The sequence below is a fragment of the Megalops cyprinoides genome, chromosome 17, assembly GCF_013368585.1.
Source record: "Megalops cyprinoides isolate fMegCyp1 chromosome 17, fMegCyp1.pri, whole genome shotgun sequence".
Taxonomy (NCBI): Eukaryota; Metazoa; Chordata; class Actinopteri; order Elopiformes; family Megalopidae; genus Megalops; species Megalops cyprinoides.
This window is the reverse complement of record NC_050599.1, coordinates 2,495,810-2,521,476: the sequence shown is the minus strand read 5'-3', so window position 1 is coordinate 2,521,476 and position 25,667 is coordinate 2,495,810. Positions and strand designations below refer to the sequence as shown.

At 44.8% G+C, this 25,667-nt stretch overlaps 1 protein-coding gene across 1 annotated transcript; it reads right to left on the bottom strand.

Moving 5' to 3' along the window:
* Window positions 1-1,281: 1,281 nt before the first annotated feature.
* Window positions 1,282-25,559, bottom strand: cd109 (CD109 molecule). The gene is made up of 32 exons (XM_036550170.1): window positions 25,520-25,559; window positions 23,506-23,570; window positions 22,016-22,252; window positions 21,760-21,885; window positions 20,406-20,445; window positions 19,884-19,965; window positions 19,435-19,528; window positions 18,820-18,961; window positions 18,316-18,425; window positions 17,260-17,574; window positions 16,796-16,897; window positions 15,827-15,889; window positions 14,473-14,649; window positions 14,052-14,204; window positions 13,446-13,595; window positions 13,267-13,336; window positions 12,639-12,744; window positions 12,102-12,219; window positions 11,240-11,353; window positions 10,110-10,328; window positions 9,535-9,676; window positions 8,352-8,528; window positions 8,005-8,086; window positions 7,659-7,887; window positions 7,388-7,559; window positions 6,703-6,893; window positions 4,832-4,987; window positions 4,582-4,647; window positions 2,828-2,986; window positions 2,461-2,601; window positions 2,010-2,112; window positions 1,282-1,472 (listed from the first exon to the last, which is right to left on the bottom strand). Exons 1-32 carry the CDS (start codon window positions 25,557-25,559, stop codon window positions 1,282-1,284), a joined length of 4,332 nt encoding a protein of 1,443 aa, XP_036406063.1.
* Between the last annotated feature and the right edge of the window lie 108 nt (window positions 25,560-25,667).

Sequence of the window (25,667 nt, the reverse complement as noted above, 5' to 3'; positions counted from 1 at the left end):
CCCACCACTATTATAATATTCTGTTATTATAGTAACTTTGACATTGTAAAGGAGTGTAGTGATCTCTCTCTCTCTGTCATATCATTCTTAATGCTGACTATAGGACAGAATGTGTACAGTTTCTCCGCAAGCAAAGGTCTGCTCCAGCTGAAGGGGTATGATTTATTTGAACCCCTACAAGTACAAGTTGTGGCCTCCTGCTCCTCTTTAGAACAATAAGAGCCACATGAGGTCTCCCCCTGTGAGTTCCATATCACAGTCAATTACTACATATCGGTCAGTAAAGTGAATTCTTCGGGTTGTCATCTCGACCGCAAGCAGAATAAATCAGAACACATTGTTTTTTTTTTCAGAGGTATGTGCCGTGTAAATCTATTAAGGTTTTATTTTTCTGTGGTGGGACTTAAAACCTGCACATGTGTGCCCTCTGACTCATACAGAGCTTTTCCTTCTGTCAGCATCTTCTCAGTACACAGACCTCCTACTGCTGCATTCTGGGATCCTGAGGCCGTTAGTGAAACACACAGGATTTTTACAAGAAATGAGAGATGGACACAGACGGGAAGATGATGAAACACCAGATATGTTCAGGATTAATTCCTCCCCCGTTAATCTGACATGAGCATTTGCATGATAACTGTAATTGAGATAAATGTTAAGGAACCTTTCGGGGACATTCTTTTAAAGATCCTTTATGCAACAGGCCTCCCTCTGAAGAATTTGGTTTCTTTGATGATTTGTTTTATTGATTATGCTAGTCAGGATGTAAACGCACTTCACTAAGTATTTCAACAGGCTAATCATTGCCATGTGCTTTTAACTGAAGTGCTAAGACCGATTCCTATGCTAGCTTTCGACACTCCATCCGATAATTACAGCGTATGGTATGTGCAAGTAAAATCAGTGCCTGACAGAGGCACTTGCTTACATTCATTTCAAAAGATCGCTGAACAATAGCATGTGAACAGTAATGCAATTCTACCCAGAAAAAAATAAACGAACATAAACATTTCCATTTGCAATTATGTTGAAATGCCGAGACGCTAAACTCATGTAGCTAAACATAAACTTGTGTGTGTATAAAAGCATCGCTTATCTTACAATATAATTTACAAACATATCCAGTGCAAGTAAGTGCAACATCTAAAACTAAAACACACTACATCGACACACAACATTGATTGACTCAAACGGGTGATCTAAACTGTTCTCCTTCATTCTGAGAAATCATGGATTCCACTTACATACTGAGAGTTGTATAAAAATCAGCACTACTCCCCATTAAAAGATAAAGGTGAGGAGAAGTGCCACCACCAGGACGGAGACCGCATGGTGCAGAGACTGGGTGACTGAGGGGCTGTTGGACGTCCAAACGTACGACCCCCCACACTGACTGCAGTCGTCTCCACAGAAGGAGCAGGTGGACATGCCGCGCATGACCTCTGAGTTGTACGTCCTCACTGCTCTCCTCCCTGGAGTGAAACAATCCACGCGGACATGTCACCAACAGACGACCCACAATGCCTTGCTTCACTTAATCATACGTGCGCTAGCAACACTAGTGCAAGTGTAGAGCAGTCACTCTGGAAAATGAAACCTTTGCTGATATAAAACATGGCATTTCGGTCTAGTTAGGTTTTTTTGGGAATTAACACAGTGTTTCTGTCTAATTAGCCTTTGTGAAAATTAAACATAAAGCCAGGAAAGAGGCATAGGTTACCTGAAACAAAAAATATCCAAAAACGAGAGGGAGTTTGTGTAATTAAAAAGGTCGTGTACTTGCCTTGTCAGCAGCACAGGCAGTAAACCCATCTACTGTGTTGCCCATTGAACAGAATGTTAATGTAACTTGCCACATGTTTCCACCCTTGTGGTCACTCTGAGAACCACACCATCCAGAGGCACAGTTTAATACAGAAGCCACTTCATACTGTAGGTGTTTTTATGATATTTTCCATGGTGTATTGAACAGGTGAATGTGTTGTGTGTGTGTGTGTGTGTGTACTCACGGGGCTCGTAGTAGTCATAGATGAGGACCACAGCGTCCTGAACGTGAGCAACTTTGAAGTCCCTCACTGTCGGGATTCTGATGCACACCTGCGAAGTGGTTACCTGTGGACAGGGTCGGGTGAGCAGGTGTTCCCTTATTTGTGACAATCACTGTGTTGGTATTAAAATACGCACTTGAGTGTTGGTCAGTTGGCAGTTCAGGAATTACAGTGGCCTTCCAATCTGTTTGATCAACATAGCAGAATTCAAATCTGTGTAGACCTTGGTGGTATTTCATGGCTGTGTTTTGCTGCTGTGTTTTTATTAGGTGTCCTACTACAGTTCATCATCCATGCTGCCTTGGGGAGCAGTGACACATGATACCTTCCTGCTATAGATTCGGTGCAACCTGAGCAAGGCCACAAACGGATGTAAACAGGGAGAAAAAGATGTGCGCAAAAGCCAGCTCACCGAGTCGAGGTAAAGGATGACTTTTCCTGGGGGTGTTTCGACTCTCCTAATGAGGTCGCCGGTCGGGATGCCCCCCTCAGCCAGTGAAAACCCGCTCAGCAAGCCCACCTCCATCAGTGCCATGCCTGTCTGAGGAATGCCCTGACTCTCCAACAGCCTGCAAGAGCCAATCAAAATGACCTGAATACCTCAGCCGCCTCTTTAGAAACGCGGCACCCCAAGACACAAAGGAACAGTGGGTAGAGTATACCTTTAGTGGAAAGATTTAAGATAACAAGACATTTAAGCTGGTGTCTATGTACAGAGGCCTAGAAGTGAACGGTGAAAGCATTCTTGTCATTGTTAGGATTAGTGTATGAGCTCAGACCAGAATGGAGGCATACCGGGTGCATATGACGATAGTGATATGGTCCGTGTCCCCCTCATCGTCCATGACCTCCACGGTCAGATCGAATGCATCCTGTCCCGCGGTATCTCTGCGTCTCCTCGAAGGCTCTCCGCTCTCCAAGTTGTAGAACACATTCAGCTGTTTTCGAAATATGTTATTCAAAGAGTTACACCTTGGAACAATTCCCAATCTTAGATGACCGCTTGTACTACATTACATTGCATTACATTATCATCATTTGGCAGAAGCTCTGATCCAGCAGGACTCGCATAGGTTACAATTTTATGTTACCCATTTATACAGCTGGATATTTACTGAGGCAATTTTGGGTTAAGAACTTTACCCAAGGTTACAGAAGCAGTGCCACAGCCGGGTATTGAACCTGCAACCGGTTATGGGCCCTGCGTCTTACCACTGTGCCACACTGTTGGCCACAGTATGACATGTATGTACACACACACGACCGTATCAGTATCGCAGAGCTATCCACCTGTGTTATGCATCATGGGAGGTGGAGTGAGAGCAGCCAAAACACAGGTTATACATATTTTATAATGTGGTTTTTGACTGGAGTCAGTCAGTGTGTACAAGCCTTGCACATAGTATTCACAGTACTCCTCCAAAGGTAACGAGCAGGATATATCTGAATATGGCTGATTCCATTAACATGGGCATGGCCTAGTTCAAAGGACATGAGGTGCACTCACTGCAAACAAAGCCAGGAAATGAGAGAGAGAGACAGAGAGAGAGGGTGGAGAGGAGATTCACGCTTTGGATGTTTTGTAAGAGAGGTGAAAGGAAGAGGAGACAAACAAATAAGTATCAAAAGACAAAAACATAATGCATTCCACCCTCCATAAAGGCCTTTGTCCCAGAACAACAAAGCCCGAATCTAGACTGCAGTCGAATAAAGCTCTCAGGAGCAGTTTGCGTGAAGCACACTGAGTGTACATTTTGAGACCATTAAAAACCCATTAAATATTATGCTGCATATCGACTACCACAGCGAATGGCAAGAGACCGGTTGTTTTGTTTATCAAGGCGAACCTCTGATTGAATTAGTTATGAACTGCAAAAACCGGAGCGAGACAGAAGATGAAAGACAATTGAAATTATACCTGGAAACGAACCGAAAAGTCTGTCTTCACAAGGAATGTTATTCCTACTAAAGAACTGGGGAGTTTGAAATGTTTTTATACCGATCCTAGTGCATGGATGAAGGCCTGCTTCATTTCTGCTAAATACAAGGCTTGCCACAGTGAAAACTACAGAACAGAGAGCAGGATGTTTAGAAGTTCTCGTTACAGAGGACCACATGGGTCAATGAAACACAGTTGAAGGCAGGAAGCCCTATTGTAACCTCTCTCAGATACAACTGCACAAGCTGGAGAAAGCGCTGGGTGCAATCCAGACATTAATGGCTGAATCTGGAGGAGTTAACATTTTTCCAATTACTGTGTTTCTTTTATTTTCGCATCCTTTTCTTGTTTTGTGTGTTTGTTGCAATAAACGGGGGGTGGGGGTGGGGGGGTGCAAAATTATTATTTGCAGATGTCGAGTTTTCTCCTTAATATGCATAACTTCATTAATTGGAATTGTTCTGCCAGCGGTAAGCTTAGGAGGGTTGGGGGGTTTCGTTTTTAAATTTTAAGCAGTTTAAATGACAATGAGTTCCCAGGATCTCTTCAGTCTAATTAGTGGCCACTGTCTCTTGTGAAAACGTACAGGATTACCTGAAATAGGGCAAATCCTCGTCCCTCAGCAGACACCTCTATGTGGATATTTCTCTGTGCCTCAAACTGGGAAAAAAAGAATAATTAAGATACTGTCACATTCTAGTGAAGTCGCACATTACAGATGTCCAATATAAACCAAATAAATAAAACGTATTACAATGCTCTGTGAATGTGTCTGTGGGTTTGATCATTGAGAAGAATAGCCTGATTCATGCTGATGGTGACCCTTTTCGGGGAGAAGGCTGACCTCTTGGCTCTGGCGGAGCAGGTAGTTGGTGGAGTCGATCTGGAAGCTGGCCACAGTGCTGGAGGGCGGGATGACCACATCCACGCTGAGGTCGATAGCGCCCGACCCACTGAAGGCTGCATACCAGGACAAGGCCTGCAGGGCGATGATGGTGTCCTGGAAGGGGGAGAGCAAGAGCACCGACAGGCTTTAAAAATGTAAAACTCCAGCTGGAATGGAAAGCAGCACCAGCAACAGCACTGCAGGAGGCCATGGAGAGAAGCTGCCCTTTGCTACGGGTGACTTTAATGCTGCCATCAGCTCTGAAGCCAACATTAGGTCAGCCGTGCTGTTTCACTCAGCCCTCCTTTCCTCTCTAATGTGGAGTTTGTTACTTGTCATTTAGCAGACGCTCTTATCCAGAGTGATTTACATTTACAGTTACAGTGTTTGCATGTTATCCATTTTTACAGCTGAATATTTTATGAGGCATTTCTGGGTTGCGCACCATGCTCAAGGTTACAGCAGCAACGTCCCACAGCGACCAGCAACCTTCTGGTTACAAGCCCTGCTCCTTACCACTATGCTACACTGCTGCCCCAGTGTAGTGCAGTCGTAAGGAGCGCCTTCCTTTCCTCTTTAATGTGGAGACCGCATCCAGGCCAGATGCACCTGCACCGCTGATCTGGATGTGGTTAGGATCCGCACGTGTGCGCCATCCTCCCGGGTCTGCAGACGTGCCGGCGTGTTTGGCGCCGTATTGCGAGCAGGTGGACGCGCCTGCCTCAGCGGCCTGCACCGCAGATCCCCGTCGCTGGCCCGCGCCGCATCACATGGTTACAATCAGCTCACGCACGCACCAGCCGGAATCGCATCCAAACCGGCCAAAGCAGATGCTGCTTTCAAAGGCGGTCTTTAATCTCTGTCTCCGCCGCCCCGTGCAGTCATTCACGGCACCGCACCACAGACAGCAGCTGCTCTCTCCCCCCAAAGCTTTCCCTCCCCGCCTGCTTTGTCTCCTCCACCCAAACCCTTTCTGAGTTTTGAGGACCCTTTTTGCGCAGTAGAGTTATCCACAGTGAGGCCTGGATGTGGTTGCCGGCTATTTTTGTCCTCAAACTACAACTCGCAGTCAGCTGGTCTTTTTCACAGTTATACTGACAGAACAGGGTCCAAAAGGCTTCAATTTGCTTTTTTTTCATAGATGCCAAAGAAGAAAATCCAAAGAAAGACCTTGAAGACAACAGCAGACAGCTTAATGGAGGTAAACACAGGGTCAGGTATCTGTGATAAGTGGTAACTACTGGAAAGATAAAGATCTCTATCCAAGCCTCTAGCCAAAGACAGGCTGCAGGCTAAAGCACAGAAAGGATAACGATTAACCTTGCTGAGTCAAAGAGGTGAGGGTCTCAACAGTGTAGCATAGTGGTAAGGAGCAGGGCTCGTAACCAAAGGTTGCTGGTTTGATTCCCCATTTGGCCTGGGTAAATATCCGCCTGTATAAGCGGATAACGTGAAAAATTGTAACCTATGTAAGTGTCTCTGGATAAGAGTGTTTGTTCAATGACAATATTGTAATGTCTTCCTTTATTTTGGCTTTTGAAAGTGGCCAATGGCAGACGTCTGTGCAGAGCGTCAATCAAAACTGTTTACTTCCCATTTCTCCACTCCTGCAGGTGCCGTTTCTGTTTCTTGGATCTGGTAGCAATCACAGAGTGTGTTGTGTACTTTGTAATTTGGTCTAATGATGACTTTTGCATGTGTGTATTAAAACGTCTCCTGATTGATTTGTTGTTTGGCTCTTTCTTTCTTTGAATTCACTGATAAGCATCTGCTAAACAACAGTAATGTAATGTAAATGTAACTTCAGAACAACAAAATGGCAGCCTAACCTGGGTGCTGCCGTAACCGCCCAGGTGGTTCCTCTGCTGGCTGAGCCACTTCATCAGCGGCAGGCCGTCCTCCACCTTGGCCTGCTTGAACATGGACAGCAGCACGTAGGCGGCCATCTCGATGTCAGCCGACCGCGGCTGCCAGGAGTCCGTCAGCCTCGCATTCGACGAGCGCCAGGATGCCACGCCATCTGGGGCAGAGGCAGGGGGTAAAAAACATGACAAAGCACACACACCCAGCTCGCCTGCTGTGGTCAGGGCAGGTACACACACACACACACACACACACACACACACACACACACACACACACACCCAGCTCGCCTGCTGTGGTCAGGGCAGGGGCAGGCACACTCACACACACACACACACACACACTCACACACACACACACACTCACACACACACACACACACACACACACACACACACACACACACACACACAGCCTCCTTCTCTTACATGTGTTTCCACGAGGCAGAAACACAGACATGTTTTTGAATACGCAAAATAACAGAGAACGTCCAGTGTTATTTTACAAAAATGAATCATCGTCTCCATATATGCACATGTGGACTACCTTCATACTTTTATGCTGTAGTTGTTAGCCTGATCTAACAGCTCTCGTGGAGAGGGCCTGAACTCTCTGAGGATGTTGGCAAATTTCCCTGTATGGGGTCGTTACCATGAACGTCAGCTCTTCTCATCAGCTCCCTCAGGGCTGTGTCTGCACTGCTCCGGTTGGCCAGCGACAGCGCGTACGTCACCAGACACAGGCTGTAGTTGCTGGAGATCCCTGACTGCAGCTTCCCCTCCAGAAAGAGCAGCGCGCTGGACACTTTGCTCGAGTACATGTTCTGAGGGAGAACGGACACGACACGGGTTAGCGGGGGACACTGATTGGCTGAGGCACAGAAGGGGAGGAGTCAGTAACACCCGCCCGTGCGGACTCCCACCATGTAGGTCTGGTCCTCGAGCAGGGCCATGAGGGCGTAGGCGGTGAGGGCCACAGGCCCGTCCAGCCCTCCCTGCAGCTCGGTGTGGATGACCCGGCCCGGTTCTGTGAAGGCCCCGTCCGGACCCTGCTGGCCCACCAGCCAGGACGCCGTCCGGATCAGCACGCCTGGGTCGATGGCGATGAAGGGACGGGCTTGCAGGAAGCACCGGAGCACAAAGGCAGACAGCCTGCAAACGGAGCAGGAAGAGCAGAGGGAGAGCCGTCTGTTAGCGGGCGCCTCCTCCTGGTCCTCCGGACCTCAATCGGTCTTAGAAGCGATCGCAGACCCATCCAAAGCTACGCACCAGGTGCTTCCCGAGGGGTCGCTGTCCCCGAAAGCGCTGAAGGACCCGTCATCCCTCTGGTAGGAGAGCTCTCGCTGGTAGCCTGAACAGATAAGATTGCATGTTTAATTACATCACCATTTACATATTTTTGAACAAAATACTACAAGAAGAAAAGAATTTAAGAAGGCACTGTAGTTGCTTAAAAATGTTAAAAGGCCAAGAGCCTTACAGAATGAGTTCGAGATAGAGGTCTGGAAATCCTATGGCAAAATCTACAGCTCCCAGGAAAATAAAGAGGCTGTCAGGACTCCACGATAAAGCAGGAGGCAGAAGAGATGGCGCTGGGCCCAGTCGGAGCTGCACACCTTCCATCATGAAGGATATGGCCTTGCTGCGTATCTCTGGCTTCACCTGCTCCATCCTGGTCAGATACTGCAGGACATAAATGTTGGGGGCGAAATGGATCATGTTCTGCTCTCCGCAGCCATAGGGCATCTGAATAAGGGAGTCCAGGCCTGTGATCGACGGGCCCAGGATGTCCCCTACCGCACCAGCAGAGAGAGAAAGAAATGAAACACTCTGGACTAACACTTCATCTGCTACTCACTCATAATGTTGCTCTGGGGAGACTAACTGCAGTGTCCTTAGCAGGGGTTTAAAGCAAAGATCTCTGACAGAGATCAGCGGTCTGATAGTCTACTCCCCCACTGAGGTCTGCAACAGTTTGGACGGGCCACGCAAATTCAAACGAGGACAAAAGAGCTTGGACGTTCGGACTCCCTCAGGCACGGCCCTCTGGGTATTCATTTGCACGATCTGCCACCTAAACAGCCCACATGTTTGCCACGCGTGAGGACAACTTCAAACGGTCAGGGCAGCCCGCTGAGTCCACCGGCATGACAAGCACAACATACTGTATCACTTTGCGGCTGGGAAGAGAGATCCACAAGCAAACAATCACACAACTGTTTGGAGTCTGCTTGTCATTAAAGTCTGATGTGAGGGAGTGCCAGAGCTGTCGTGTTTACCTCTTCCCCTCAAAATGAATCGCTTTAGCATCCAGCTTGTGATTTCACACGAAAATACTCTGCCTACTACAATGAGGAAAATACAAACACCAGAACTTAAGCTCACATAAAGACACATACACACATGCACACACACACACACATGCACACACACACACACACACGCGCACACACAAATGCAAACACACACACACACACACACATGCACACATGCAAACACAAACGCTCACACACAAACACACATGCACACACGCACGCACACAAACACACATGCACACATGCACGCACGCATGCGCACACACACACACACACATGCACGCACGCACGCGCACACACACACATGAACGCACACACACACATGCACACACATGCACACACATGCACACACACGCGCGCGCACACACACACACATGCACACACGCAAACACACACACACACACACGCACAGATGAGAACCCTCTCCTGGTGTGATGTTGTGACAAGGTGGTGTTTGTGAAAATCTCAGGAGGAACATACATACCCACCACAGCCACCTCCACCCTCTCACTGCCTGGCACTACATCTGGGGGGAAGGTGAAGAGAATCTCTCTGGAGAGGTGGTGCTCCGCTGGGGGCAGCTCCAGAAACAGGGATTTGGTGAAAGATTGCTCGATTCCCTCGGGCTGCGAAAAACCGACAGCAAATGGACAGCTGACTGAACACATGACTGAACACATGAATCTCCCACGCAAGGCCCTCCGAGTTTCTGAGAAGAGCTGGAAAAAATGAAGCCTAAACCATGGAATTAATGGACCTACTTTGCATTTGACAGAAAAAAGCAGCGAAAGGCTTCTAGAATCACTTAGAGAAAGTCACGCTAACACCGTGGGCAACAGCGTGACATAGCTGTCACAGAACTGAAGGTCTGTGGGATCAGTCATGGGGTGGGACACTGCTGTTTTTGTATGTATTCTGTATACAACACTGTATTTGTAGTTATTCACCCGTATAAACAGCTAATATGCATAATGTTGCCTTGCATAACGGCATCTGTTGACTAACGTGACGACCTAGAATGAATTTTCACTTCTCTTTGCTTATAAATCTCCACAGTACCTTGACCAGAACCTTCTGAACGACAGCATCCGAAGAGATGGTGGAGAGGGCCTTCACAGAGATGGGCATCTCGCCGAGGATTGTGGGTCTTATGGGGAAGAGGACAGAGCTGCTGTCCTGGCTCCTGACTACCACACGCTGCACGCTGGCCATCGAAATGCCCTCGTTGTCCGGTGACACAAACTCAAAAGATTCGCTCTGTGCAACAATCACCATTACCTATGGAGAAAGAGAGCGAGAGACACAGGAAGAGAGAGAGAGAGAGAGCAAGAGAGGGAGTGTGAGAGAGAAGGATATATATATATATATATATATATATATATATATATATATAATAGAGAGAGAGAGAGAGATAGAGAGAGAGGGTGAGTGAGAGTGAGAGCAAGACAGAGTGAGGGAGAGAGTGAGAATGCGAGTGAGAGAACAAGTGAAAGAGTGGGAGAGAAAGCAACCAAGAGTGAGAAAGAAAGAGAGGGAGAGATAAATAGTGGAGATGGCATTCACGAGTATCACTTTGCATGTTTTATAGATGGCGTGAAATGTAGAGGAGACAAAGACAAAGAAGCATCAAAAGCGAAACACATAATGCATTCCATACTCCATAAAAGCCTTTGTCCCAGAACAATCAAGTGTGAATCAAGACTGCAGTCAAAGTGACCAGAGTGGTCTGCGCTAAAAAACAGACAGTGAGCCCTTTGGCTGAGACCGTTAGAAACCCATAAACTGATGCTCTTTAGCTCTCAGGCTGATTATGTGAAGTGCTAAAAATTCAGAGAAACAAGCTTGTCAGGATCCCTCCCTCGTGACCCTGGGGACGTAAGGACGCTGTAGTCAAACTCAAATTGATGCAACATGCTTTTTGCTCAAATTATGGAGCACCTAACTCAGCTTTCACTCTCAATTACAAATGTACTTCTTTTCCAAGAAAATATTTCACACCTTGGAAATGTTTTTCTCAGGATAACCAAGAAGAATGCAGAATGTCAGTAGATATAATCTAATATTCTAGATTTTATGGATTTATTGCAGAGAAAGTCCTCAGTCTGGAGATGCATATATAGCTGTCAAGTGGGGAAAAAAACTCTAAAGGGTCTAAAATGAACAAGTCTCAGAGCAAGATGGTCTTTTACCTCCAGGTCCTCCTGCAGGTAATTGAAGAGGTTGACCTCCAGCACCAGCTGTTCCCCACGGATGATGTAAGCAGGCAGATTCAGAGACAGGAAGAAGTCCTGCAAGACAGTGAGCTGCAGAGACAGTCCGAGTTAGCCGGTGTTCAGGGCAACATGTGACTGCATGGCAGCACCACTTGTATCTGCAGTGCAGGGGTTAACGGCTTACTTAACTCAACAGCGCCTCCCGGAGTGGGTGATGTCTCAAGTGAGCAACAAATCATTTTAATCTTGTTTTCAAACAAGAGAAACAACCCATTGTTTTGGGGTTTTTTTCTTGACAGGATGTCTGACAGTTCAGTTCTGAGCTTTCTCTTGGAGAGAATGTTTCCTCAGACATGGTTCACCTTACTAAATGCCAATTGAGGCACATTGTTCAGTATTGATAGTACTGTGTCCTCAAACAGACCTTGCTCTCAGCTAAGAACTGTCTCATTGTACACATCCTGTCCCCGTACTGTCGCTATACTTACTGTATGCACTTTTGTACGTCGCTTTGGATAAAAGCGTCTGTTAAATAAATAAATGTAAATGTAAATATTGTTTCCTAATTTTCACACAAATCAATGTTTTTTGGGTGTTTTGGATTTTTGGATTTCTGACAGTTTAGTTCTCAGTTTTCACCTAGCCAGAATGGATCCTCTGGTTTTCCTCAGACACACTTCACCTTATTAAACACCAATTAAGAGGAACATCATTCAGTACTGTTTCCTAATTTTAACACATTGTACTTCACTTATACTCCACAGCAAGAAATAGCTGCAACTGGCGCTGTGCGCTACAGTCAAATACCCTTCCAAAGGAACGTGGGAGGACTGGGTACCTTTGCAGGGGCACTAACAAGTCCCAGGCCCAAACTGTCCGACACGACAAAGGCTGTAGCGATCCAGGAGGTAATGCTGTCTGGCACCGTCAGAGGGAGGCTTGTGATGGTAGAATCACTGTGAAATATGAAATTGATTACCATTAGCCATTTCCAGCGGCTTTACACGATAATCAGATTATCCAACAGGGGTACATGGTGCGATGAAAGGGCTTTTATGAGTATCACAACCGAATTGGTCTTGAACAGAACAGAATAAAAAATAAAGGGTTTTGGTATCTACGTAATTGTTACTTTCACCGCGAGGAACATGGGCATGGTTGAAATTAACAGTTAAACTAAAAAATATGACAGACAGAGGAGAGCAAAAGTGGGGCCTCATGCCTCTGTTGTCATGAGCGTTTCTCAGACGGAGGCTTCACCCTGTCTGCTTCACTTTCCCCTGCTGTTTATGCCTGCAGCTGTGTGTGTGTGTGTGTGTGTGTGTGTGTGTGTGTGTGCGTGCGTGCGTGCGTACGGCGCATTTCCTGAGTTCACCTGACATTAGTGTCGAGCCACAGCCAGGTCTGTGGAAACTCCCTCCGCACTCTTGGTGGGGGGCTCATCTCCTCAAACTGCTGCAGCAGGTGGATTCCCTCCCCTGCTGTGGAACAAGAGTCAGTCATCTGAGCTCTGAGCAATGCGGCCCAGAGCCGGGCAGCCACCGAGCCTGCAGCCTCGGGATATTACACTCACACCACGGACACGCGTAACACCAAACCACAGCGCCGAAAGCAGGCCACAGCCAGAACCAGCCAGTCCGTTTCCCACACTTTCATTTATAACGAAGACAAATGATCCCTGCCTACAATGCATTCCTGTGATTATTGTTATGATTAGTGATGACAGTTCAGAAATGCACCTCATCATATACAAAGAACAGGCCCATTGGTGATGATCTGACTGAATCATGAAAACATATTGCTGGCAAAATGCCGGTAGTCTGAAATTTAGCCAGACTGGAAGATGTATGGGCTCTTGTGTTGAATAGTCACAATTGTTGAATGATGCAATTAAGTCAAGTCAATTTTTGGGAGCTTTATACGTGTGTAAATGTGAGATCTGTGTGAAATTTCTGTACCTATTTTCCTTGTACAGTGAGTAAGCATTAAATGTTAAAACTTACGAAATTCGGGTTCTGTAAGGTCCTGCATTTCGAATAAACTGGCATCTGTTAAAACCATCAGGTTACAGGACTGGGGATCGGAAAAAAATAAATAAATAAGCAACAATGTAAATTCATAAAACGGAAACAAATACGATAATCATGAAGCTAAGAGGTTTTGCCGTGCATGTAAACCTCACCGTGAAAATGGAGTAGGGGTCACCCTTCACCATTTTTCCCTGGGGAATGTTGACCTTGTCCATGTTGAATTCAGACAGCTCCTCCAGAACCTGAGACAACCACGCCCCCCAGAAATCACTAATGTTACCCCCTCTGAGCCAAAGACAACACTAAACAGGACAAAGGAGTCAGCTATGTTACAACCTGTTGGCTCAGGTTTGAAAAAAAGACACATTTCATAGTGTTTCTATAGACACCTGGCGGATTCTAGGCCATGAGTTTGCGGTTCATATTTCCCAGGTTCCAGCATGCATTTTATACCCCGAACAACATGTGCTGTAGCCATTGAATTAAAACAAAAGGCTAACAGCAAGGAATCCCAACCACACAATGACAAGCTGAAGACTTGATAATCACCTTATCAAAGCAAACACATTCAGCTCTCGCTTCACAAATATCAGTGACATAGCTGACATTTTACAGTGATGACAGGTAGCATAGAAAGCACGATTACAATGCAACTTTAATCCATTAGAATGAGAGAGAGAGAGAGAGAGAGAGAGAGATAGATAGAGATACAGCATAAGTGGTGTTTCCCATGAGGCAAAAAAGGGGGTCTTACTCACCTCTTCCTCTGTGATGTCATTGTCATTCTCAGTGGCCTTAGTGGCTTTGTCCACCACCAGAATTCCCACCAGAGACCCGGGTTCTTGCACTGACACCGTGAGTGCCACCTCCTCAGCTGGCTTGGCTGTGGGCTGACTCCAGCTCAGAGAGACCTGTCAAAGACAGACCATCCACAGAGACTTACACTCACACACCGAGTCTCTCTTACTCCTCTCTGACTGATTGCAAGTCTTTCTAAGTAAAGAAAAAGGCTAACATAGGAAGTGAAGAGAAATCTGGAGAGCTTTATCATATTTAAGCATATGAACCTTCATACAAAAATTATCTTTTAAGTGGAAAGTGTGCTTAAGTGAACCACTGAGCCGAAAAGCAGGTAAGGATTTCTCTGAGCAACATTAAAGATTAAAAAATAACAATTACGCTGTTCTTCAGCACTTGGACGATGGGAATGCGTATGGCGTCGTTGGCGATCTCTCCGTCGGGAAAGACGATGTACACCACCAAGCAGGCCAGGGGTGCCCAGGACTCCTCAGGGGTCAGGCTGAAGGAGGCGGAGCTCTTCCTGCCAGCGGCCACCACCTGCCCCCTCGACATCACCTGGGGAAACACGACACGCGGTCCGCTGTAGGCCGAACACACAGACACGTGCGCAGAGGGTCTAAAGAGCTGTGCGGCCCCGGGGCAGGGTGGGACAGCACTGCTGTGCCTCACCTCCATGGCTCCAGCGTAATCCCGCTGTGTGCTCACAGCATAAAACTTTACAATACCCTCGTATTTCCCTGCCAGTCATATTACTGCTGTGAGCTATGAGGGCAGCTGTGCGAGAGCATGTTTGATGTCAGCTCCCCTTTCCCGTGTCTGAAAAGTGAGGGAATTAGTCTGAGATAATGTGCTAAAAAGCATTCCAGAACATTCCAGAACCGGGGCTCAGCAACAGCAGAGACCTATTTTACCACATGGAGTTTCACTAGGACTCCGAGTGTACAAACAGAAATTAACTGCAAACACATTTACGGCTTCAAAGAGGTCTCTCGTTTTTTTACGCAAGTGGCTCCGATTAAAAATCAGAATGTTCGGGTTCACTTAATGCAATTATCTGTTGCATCTATGAGAAAACTGGTTGAATATTGGAGAAAGGGCCCAAAAATCCTCCTCATTAGTGCCTTTCTTGTAGTAATAATAAGTAATTCAAAATGTCTCATAAAGTCTGTGTATGTGGGGAAGGGATGAAAGCAGGCTATCAGATACGGTTGAGATAATGAGGTCAGAGTACTGAACTCCTGGATCGAGGGCTGAGAGTTCAAGCCCGGAGTGAGACTCAGTGGCCAGTGGGCAGGTAAGGGGTTTACCTGTGTAGCTCCAACAACGATCCTCATGTCAATAATTCAGACCATGTGAGACCGTAAGCTCTGTCAAGACTATTGAACATCCACGCAAAGAATGTTCAGACAATCCCTCCACAGTTAAACAGACAAACCAGTCCCATCCACGAATATAAAAACCCCACTCACCACCTCCTGTCTGCGTTTAGGTGTTCACAGCATCCCTCCCCCACCCCACCCCCCCCTTTCTTTTTGCCCGTTTATGATGTCTAAACAAGGGTCAGCTACATCGGCCCGTAGCCAGGTGTGGTCCCTTCCTCGGACTACAAGTACCGCTAAACCCACGTCAACACTAACCTTTACCCCGTGGGTGTATGATTGACTGTGAGAGCTCGATAAGGCCGTCTGGTAAGCAAAGTAACGAACAAAGAGACACGCTCTGCGGCACCTACCACGTACTGGAACTCGGTCAATGGAAAATTGCTCTGTACAGTCAGCTGTAGAGGGACTCCAACCTAAAATAGAAATACATATTAGTCACCATGCATGAATCTCCCTTTCACAATATATATGAGAATTCTTCTCCAATAGTGTGTTATGTGATGACTGCTTATCCTTCTGTAATGTAAGGCTATGTGTGCTTTCCTGCGGTGCTGCTTCTGTGAAGATTCACTGTGTGAACAGAGCCCGCCATTCAGATAGACTTCACATGTCCCTCGCCTCCGTGAGGGCTTGACCACTCCTGACTGCTTCCCAGAGAAAAGACCAAACATGAGAGAGAAAGATTTTCCCATACTAAGCTCTAAGCACGGTTGCAGTTCAGATGGCTTACGCACACTGGCCTTCGCTCATTTCCTTTGCTGTTGCAAAGACATGTTTCAATAAAAGACTGGAAGAGGGCCACGTGAACTTCCTATGCCCACTGTGTACTAGTCCTTCAGTAGATTCTGTGAGCTATTGCTGTTTTTCATTATTGTTCATAAATATGTCCATTAAAATATTACTGTTTCTTTTTTCAAAATTATACGAAAAAGGCAACGGCATTCCACAGCAAAGATGAGGGAACGCCTTTGGTCCTGGGCAGTTCATAGCAGTGATTCTGCACACTGCACACACTAGCATCAATCTGAGGATGTTCTGTTCATCCGTACCTGATTTACCTGTCCATATCCTGATCACTCATACCCAAGTTACCTGCTGATGCTCATCTAGTTTCCCTGAAGACATTCTGAACCTGTATACCTGACTTACCCAAAGGCATTCTGCACCTGTACACCTGATTTACCCAAAGGCATTCTGCACCTGTATACCTGACTTACCCAAAGGCATTCTGTGCCTCTGCACCTGATTTACCCAAAGGCATTCTGCACCTGTACACCTGATTTACCCAAAGGCATTCTGCACCTGTACACCTGATTTACCTGAGAAGGAGAGCTGTCCCTGCGGATCTGGATGTAGGATTTTCTGGGGGAGGAGTAGCCCCTGTACAGCTCCAGGGTCTCGTGGCTGTCCCGGAACTCAGCCTAAAAACCACATAGCATTACACTAATGCAATTACAGAAAATTAGTTACTACTGATATTAAAGTTGTAGGATTATTTAAGACATTCATTATGAAGGAGGGGCTTTAATAAATATAAAATAAAATGATTCCATCATGGGTGACATGTTTGTGTTGCAGAATGAGTTATTCACAATCTGGTGTAACAGGATTTGCTGGATATTTGACAAGAACCCTTCCAAGCACATAGCACACTGTGATGCTGGTGCTAAATGAGAGAGTTGTTAAAATGTTCTATAGATGTTGTCAGAATGTTGCATGTTAGTAGGGGGGTAATGTAAAACTCTGTGAGACAGCTGACAGAAACCCTGCCTGTGGGGGTCACCTGAATGGTGAGTGTGGCCACATCATCCGAAAGCTGAAACTCAAAGGGCACAACCCCGTCGGCAGGAACAGGGAGGGTTATGGTGTGGGCCGTGGGCATGTCAGCCAGCCCAGGCAGAGGGTATGGGTGCGTCTGGGCGGAGTCAGTGGGTTGGGGCTCGGGCTGGGAGGAATTATCCATCCGGGGGCGAAGCTCCTCCCACAGGGCGGGCCTCCAGGTCCATGGGCTGTATTTGTGCTGGGTGACAGTCAGAGTCACCGTCTGCTGCAGGTCCTGAGGGGTCAGGGGCTCGCCGGTGTACGAGCAGACCTTCACCTGCAACGGTAAAGCAACAGCCCTCACTCAAGGCTGGGGTTCACACACACGTGCACTACTCAGGAGTCTCCCACCTCCTTTCAGTCTAATTATTGTCATCTTTCATCAGATGTTCTTATACAGAGCAACTTTCACACAGTAGGTCACAGTTTCATCCATTTATACAGCTGGATATTTACTGAGGCAGTTGTGAGTTAAGTACCTTGCCCAAGGGTACAGCAGCACTGACTTAGCAGGGAATCGAACCAGCAACCTTTCGGTTACAAGCCTTTACATCACACTGCTGTCCCAGCAACAGATCCTGTATGACAGTAGACATGGTGTTTTAGAGTGATGCACACCAAAGTGAAGCCTGGAGCCTCACATTCTTGCACTCTGAATACCAATGGTCTCCTTCCCTCTGCCTTTAGGCAGTCTTGGCATTTTGGTTCAGCCACAATCAGTGCAAGCTCTCTGTATCCACAGTCACAAGTGTATTAACATGCACAGAATACCACGATCAAATTCACAAGTGCATGTCTGGAGACGATTACACTGTATGTGGTATGTTATAAACACATAAGTAACTGAGATTAGCTTCTCAAGTTTCGTTAATTGTTAGGGAATGTAAATTAATGAAATGACTTGGATTCATGTGTTAATACCTCTGAAAAATATGGACCCAAAATAATTTTTTCAGTGAAAGTATGTATTTCTTGCCAAAACAGTAAAATGATTATCACATCAGAGGAGTTTACTTACTTGTGCTGAGAAATTTAAAGATGGCTTCAACACGCTGGGATATTCATGAAAGGTCAGCCGATATCTATTTTCTACCACGGTCACCTCAGTGGTCGTATTGTATTTCAGTCCTTTAGAAACATCAGACAACATCAAGCATAAAAATGGATGAAAAAGCAACAAGTTGAGTCAAAGTTCAGAGTTTTTGAAGTACAAAGTGTACTTAAATGCATATACTTACTTCAACACAAAACATCATATTATAACCATACTATATTGTTCCTCAGTCTGAAAGGAATTTGGACTTTTTACATATTTAATTTAATTAGTTAATATAGACCCCATAAAATCCCTTTAAATCTTAAAATGGTTTTAACTGATTTAGACTTTAAATTGGAATTTGTCCTTAGGATAACACAAAAGCACAGTAAAACATTTAATAATACTGAACACCTACAATAATGACCAATAAGAAGAAGTAGAAAGAAAGAAATAACCAATGAGGAGCTTCCTTGATGCAGTTACCTGTCAGAGTCTCAGTGACACAGGCTGTGAGGTACACAGTGATCTCGTTTTCATTATACATGGAATCCACCGATCTTTTGACGTAGCCGTGGGAGTCGTAAAAGTCACTGTCACTGAAGATGAAATCAGCGCTGCCGCTGATCTGAGAGTGTGTTGGGAATACAACAACATTTTATATTATATACTTAATACTACACAGTATAATATATATAATGATGCAAAATACTGCATATTATACAATGCAATGAAATACCAGAATACTTTACAAGTATTGGATGAACCACAAACACGAACATCTAGCAGATCCCCATACAGCTGAGCATGTCCAGGGTTTATGTGTACACAGGTTTGTGTGTGTGTGTGTGTGTGTGTGTGTGTGTGTGTGTGTGTGTGTTTGTGTGGAAGGAATTTCTAGAATGTGACTCTGGCCTGGCACTCCATCTTTGACACAATGTGGTAAACATCGTAGACCAACCTCAGGAGATTTCAAAACTAAACCTCACCTGTATAGGATAGTCTGTATGTGGAATTAGAGACAGTGCTTACTTGCTTGCTTGGACATGTACTGCAGGAAAGTCATTAGTTTTCATGGAGAGAGGAAAGGAGAGCACTGACCTCCATAGTTTTATTGATGCTCATATGCATGCCGAAAAATTCAAACTCCACCGTCATGGTTAGTGTCCCTCGGACGGGCTTCCCATACATATACCTGAAAGAGGGATTTTCACCTGAATCCAAAAATACCGCTTAAGCCAGCTTTCCCCTGTCCTGTTACCTCCAAAATCATCTCTTATACATAAATTATCACTCACACATGTAAATAAATGTGTAACATTTAATAAGAGCAATGTAACTTCCATTCTTCTTCTCTTGGGACATTAGATGTGTGATGTGCGTGTTGTTAAGAGTTGCTTTACAAGTGTAAATCAGAGTACAGCACATTATTAACCTGACACAATACAGCACATGAAGTTTTAAGCACTTTTGAAAGAGAACTGATGTTAATGGACCAAGTGTCATTCAGAAAAACGTTTTCTTTTTTTTAATTGTGAAACATGACTCACTGAGCATTGACCGTCCCTATCAGGTCGTCCTCGTAATGGATCACGGAAGGTGCTTTTATCTGCACCTCGAACTTAGGAAGCACTGCAACAGAAGACAGGAAACATGAATGAAAGGAGCGTGAGAACCTGACACCTGCGAGTGTGCCAAGGTCATGTGATCAGGTTCCCCACCCTGATAAGACAGGAGCGCTTGATTATTCCCCCCACGACCAATGACAGCGAGTTCTGGCATCGTGAAAAGCTGCTAGAACTTTCTACTGTGTGCTAATCTGATTAAAGAAACAATGGAATTTATGGAGCCCCAATGGAAATCCCTCGCATCAATTTTCTTAGAATGTAACAATACAATATGCTTGATCTTAAATGAGAATGAAAAGTGCTCTTTGCTCGCACTCGAGAGAGCGAGTGGTTACACCCTTGTGTCTGTTGTTATAAGTCTTTGTTGAGGACAATGCGAGGGATATGTCATCTCAAAGCAAGCATCCAAACAACAATTTTCACACTTTGCACTATGGGTCTCACCATGGTAATCCACAGTGAACTCCTCCTCTGTCAGCACCTCCTGCATGAGGACAGACAGACAGATGGGCAGACAGAAAGACAGACATTTGGACATGTTCAAGCCCAGAATCTTTTTGCCTGACAACCAGTTTTTTGGGGGCTTGTATTAGAATTGTCCCATCTCATATCATGGTGTAATGCACCCCATTCTGAAAACCTTGTGTTTGTGAGGAAAGCTGACGCTTTTGGGTTGTCTGTTATTGCAGACCTGTATATCTGCTCTCCATGCAATAGCCTGCTGTGGGACAGCTCATCTTTATATTGCGTCCATGCAGGTCAGACACTGCTTGGCAAGGCCTGACTTCAGTAAATTGACAAAGTAAGATTTGCGGAAGAAACACACATGACCCTTCACTGCAACAGCCATCTGTGTTGCTTTAATGGGCATGAATTGATATCTCATTACGTTTCAGACAGACCTGGACACTGCTGTGTTGCTCCAGATGCTGATAATCAGGAGACATAAGGAAAGGTGTTCTGCTGTAACTTGGAAAATTACAAAGATCAAATGATGTCATCTCAGTTGCTCTGTGAGAAGGAGAAACTTCACCTTTCCACCTTTTCTCGTTCAATTGTTGCTTTGTTAAATGTCTAAGGATTGTCGTCTTTCCATTTCTAACATTGTCCATACCTGAGCTCATGGACCAATTTCATCTGACCAGGTTAATTGTTTAATTGTTGACTGTGATTGTCAATATGTGTGTTTAATTGAACAAACCCAGCCATTGGATAAAAAGCCAATTAAAGGCATGTTAAATACAGGTGTGTGGGCAGAAAACTGGAGACTCCTTTTTAAGCTGACTGTGCTCAGGCTGGTTTCTTTTGTTTGTTTGTTTGTTGGTTTTTAAAATAAGTTATTGAGTTTTCAGACTGCTCTTTCTGTTCATTTTTGTGAGAAGCGTTGGCCAGCTTCTCCAAGCTCTGAAAAACTTTCATTGATCCACCATCCAAATTTAAAACAAACATGGGAGGGATATTTACAGATGTAACATCCCTGTGGAACAACCTGGCAACCACTGGGTTTTACAACTGTGGTTTGGGTCTCCAGTTACGAGATAATAAAACATTTCCAGGAGAAAAACAGCTGCAAAAAGCCCTGAGTCAATGGCCCTTTATGAGAGGCTGCACTGTATGTATTAATCTTCTTCCACACCATACCACAATGATACTGTGAGATTAGTCACTCAACCTTTAATCTGACGCCAAGGTTACAAGGAACGAAAGTAAGAAAGCTCCTCTTTTCAAAGAATAACATAATCCAAACAGCACAAGACATGAGTGCAGCGTGGATACTTCTTGGAAAGCATAAACTCACATCAACCGAGGCCTCGATAGACCAGATGCCAAGGGGCGGGTTCTCGGACAGCTGAAATTCTCTGGAAACAACTCCCAGAAAACCCTCCAATGCCTGCCACTGCTGGATCGTGTTTCCTTTCGGATCCTGAGTCCCAGGAAAGAAAAGGACAGCAGCACTTCAGTTAGCATTAACAGAGAAAAATCCCTGCTCTGCATTCTGAATTCTGACCATCCCCTTGCATCCTGCTCTCCCTCCAGCCCTTTCACACACCCACCTTAATGGAGATATTCACTTTGCTCTTGTAAGGCCTTCCGTCCGGGTAGATGGACACAGCCCTGATTTTGACCATCTGGCCCGGGCTGTAGATGTCCTTGTCTGTCTGGATGAAGGTGGAGAAGCTCTTGGGATTGAAGCGCAGAAAGGTTTTGTTGGTAAACACCACACTATCACCCACGTAGCCATTCACCACCAGTTGATAGGGGTTCCAGTAGCTGACAGCACTGTCGGGAATCTGTAGGAGAGGAAGAAATATCAGGATAGATTACATTACAGGCATTTAGCAGACGCTCTTATCCAGAGCGACTTATCCAGAGCGATCCCTTCCAGGACAGTGATGGCCGAAACGATGTCAGCACCTGATCTGCAGCCTGTCAGCACCTGTGAGCGCTTCTGTCCCCCTCTCACTGACACAGCACCCCGGGTGTGCCCCCACCCCCGCCCCCCCCAAGCTCAATACCACAACACCTTAAACCTTCAGCACTTTAAATCACCGCTGACCCACTTGCATTGCAAGCCCTGACAATACAGAGGTGTATGTTTACTCATCGGAAGACAAATGGCTTTACTTTGATATGACACAAATGTAGGGCAAGTATTTAAGAGTAAGCAGAAAGGCCAAAGTTTGATTTAACTGCCACCTGATATGATGCTATTATATGCATAGTCCCAGTGACTGCAAACTGATGAAGTTATTGTTATTGTATTTTAAATAACACTATAAAACTCTCTCTCATAGCATACATCTGAGGATGCATGTTATGGTTCATTTTAATATTCTTCGTTTAATATCATGCATAGAAATAAAATATTGTCAATAATCCATTTACAATGTCCAATAAAATATTACTGAAGGCTACACATCTGTAGGATTGCTTTACTTTGAATTCCTTTGGGTAGAAAGCATACTTACTGGAGGGAGAATCAGAAGAGCAGTTGAATCTATGAATAAAGTAAACACATAAAAAAGAGAAATATGTTGATTATGTTTTGTACTTGGAAAAGCTGAACAATTATAAAAAGCTGGTTCAAACATTTGTACGCAAAAAAATTTATTTGAAAAAAAAAATGACACTTGCATTTAGATACAGTTAAGTACAAAAAGTTAAGTACGATTGATTGTTTTCAAGAATAAATATTTTTGTTTAGATATCCCCAACAAATAGGGACAGATAATTTATTTCTCTAAAATAACATGACCAACCCTCCAATCACATCGCTCTCTGGACATTCCAGCTGTCCCTGGGCCAAACATTTCCATTCCATTCCACCGATGCAAAGAGGCTTTGACCTCTGGATATATGGCACATCTCCCTCTGCTGTAACACTGCTGACTTTAAAGCTTTATCCAGGCTTCTACTGTCTGAATTCTTTAGTTAAATAAAAGTGATACAGCGATATTTATGCTTCCAGTAAAAACAGCTATGGAAAGGAGACAGTAAGCCCCCCTCCAAATTTACCTCCTTGAAAAGTGCCCTCCGCCCTGACCACGCTGGTGTTGCCGTTGACGATCTCGGCCGTCACCCTGACGGCAGATCTGTTAAGGACAGTGACTGACAGCGCAGTAGAGATTTTTGGGCGCAAAACCCTGGGAGCTGAGATCAGATAGGAAGGGCTCCCCTTGGGACTGAGTGAGTGAGTGAGTGAAAAGGAAAGAAATGCAAGATTAGTTGAGGTAGCAGGAGACAGAGACAGAGAGAAAATAAGTCTTTAATACAAGTTACGACAACAAACATCGTATATGACAATATGACACACTTTGTACTACTATCACACTAGTCAGTTAAGTAGTGGTGCAAATGACTGCTTTATGCTACACGAAAAAAATCGTCTTTCTCTGATCGTCGAACAGCACACAGGTTCAGTACTGTAATAAGTTCCATGGATACATTGGTAAGATCATGTAAATGTTGACAGAATGAGCGGGTTTACAAAAGGCAGCCATTGAGAAGTGAAGTATTACAGTACCTTGAGGTGGTTTGTGCTCTGCTTGAAATGACAAGAATCCCACAAATGCTCAAAAACTGAACCCACGCCATATCTGAGCTCTGGAAACAACTGTAATGCCACACTATGGAGCCCAGGTATCCTTGTGAGGATGTTCACACCTGTTGGAGCATAAGTCCACCCACAAAGCCTCAAGGGAAGAGTATCACCCTCCACCTTTCTGCCATATCAAATTCAATACACTAGGGACAGTTATACAGTCTACCCCCTCCTTCAGACTGGCTTCCTTTTGTACTTAAATGTCTCCAAAACCAACACAAGAAACACTTCATTCTCCTCCCTGAAATATATACTTTGTGTCTGGTTCTATCCAAAATTCTATTTTTTATGTAGGTGGTGCTCATTGTCTGTGAGGCAGAGAGCAAAAGAGAAAAAAACAGCCATAATAAAAACAGAGTGGGTTGAAATTATGCCGTATGTCATTATTGGAAAGATTATAAAACTGGCAAAAGAAAAAAGAAATAGACTGTAAATAACATACATGAACCGCTTCAGCACTGCAATAGAAAAACTAAAAAGTGAAATAACTGAACACATACACAAATTTAGGCAGTGTGCTATGTAAGTATTGACACGAGTATGAACAAATAAGGCTTTCCAAGGGCCAGAGTCACAGTAAATTTGTGCTCAGATTGTAGCACGTCGAGGAACTATGAACACTAGATGGCGCCAGAGAGGCTAAAACGGCAAAATACCTTTAGGTAAATAAACTGCCATTTACAAAACTGACCACTAGATGGCAGAAAATATCTAATTACCTGGTTGCGAAACAATATCTAAAGATGTGTAAATACCTCTGTATGTGCAATACCATACGTAATTTTACTGACACAGCAAAGCATTTTCAACTTATTTTACCTAATTAATTTATTTAAATTAATCCTCCAGATAATTGCCAATATAGTGTATCAATAATTTAGTTTCAGAACTGTAATAAGTTTAAAGCTAGCCAAGAAACGTTGTTCATTTGTTAAATTACATTGAAAAACCGCTTTTGTTAAAAAATAAGGTTATTTTATAGGGAGCCTATAGCAGTTACTTGGTGATAAATGTAAAATCAGGATATGAATAAAATTATAACCTCATTCATCATATGAAGTATTCATTTGGTCTCGTCTGATATGCTCTGGTCCCAGTTTGGTGGAATGAGCGTTCCACTATGGTCGCAACTCGGCAACCTCCCGCCACAGACTGATGACCCACCTTTTCTGATCTCAAGACAGATGTACGTTGGCGGTTGGGTACACCTGTCGGTCTTTGAGTTAGCGGAACTCGTATATGTACAATCGTGTGTTTTTCTGTTTTTTCACCCTGATTATTGCTGTATGCGGAAAACTGTAACTGTAAGCCTGCTACAATATACAAAGCAAACTCACAGTGCGCTTAGCGTATAGCACGTCACCTTCTTTTATCATTGATGACACAAAAGAAAAAAGAATTTGCTGTATTAAGAGAACAAGGAAGTGCCACGACCAGCACAATAATATCCACTTACCTTCAGGTGACGCCTTGTAAAGGCCGTGCTTTTTCCCCATGAGTATTTTGCCCAGAGAGACAGATCAGTGTAATGTACTGACTGCACTTTCCATCAGAATGAAACGGCTGGACGTGTATGCAGAAGTTCTCAGAAGTTTATGTTCGGA

Coding starts and splice junctions, on each gene's coding strand:
- cd109 (XM_036550170.1), bottom strand. CDS start 25,559: ATGGGGAAAAAGCACGGCCTTTACAAGGCGTCACCTGAAG. Junction 14,650..15,826: donor TGACCGAGTTCCAGTACGTG/GTAGGTGCCGCA, acceptor GTGTTTCCCCAG/GTGATGTCGAGGGGGCAGGT. Junction 4,988..6,702: donor GCGGTTACGGCAGCACCCAG/GTTAGGCTGCCA, acceptor TCCCCCTTCCAG/GACACCATCATCGCCCTGCA.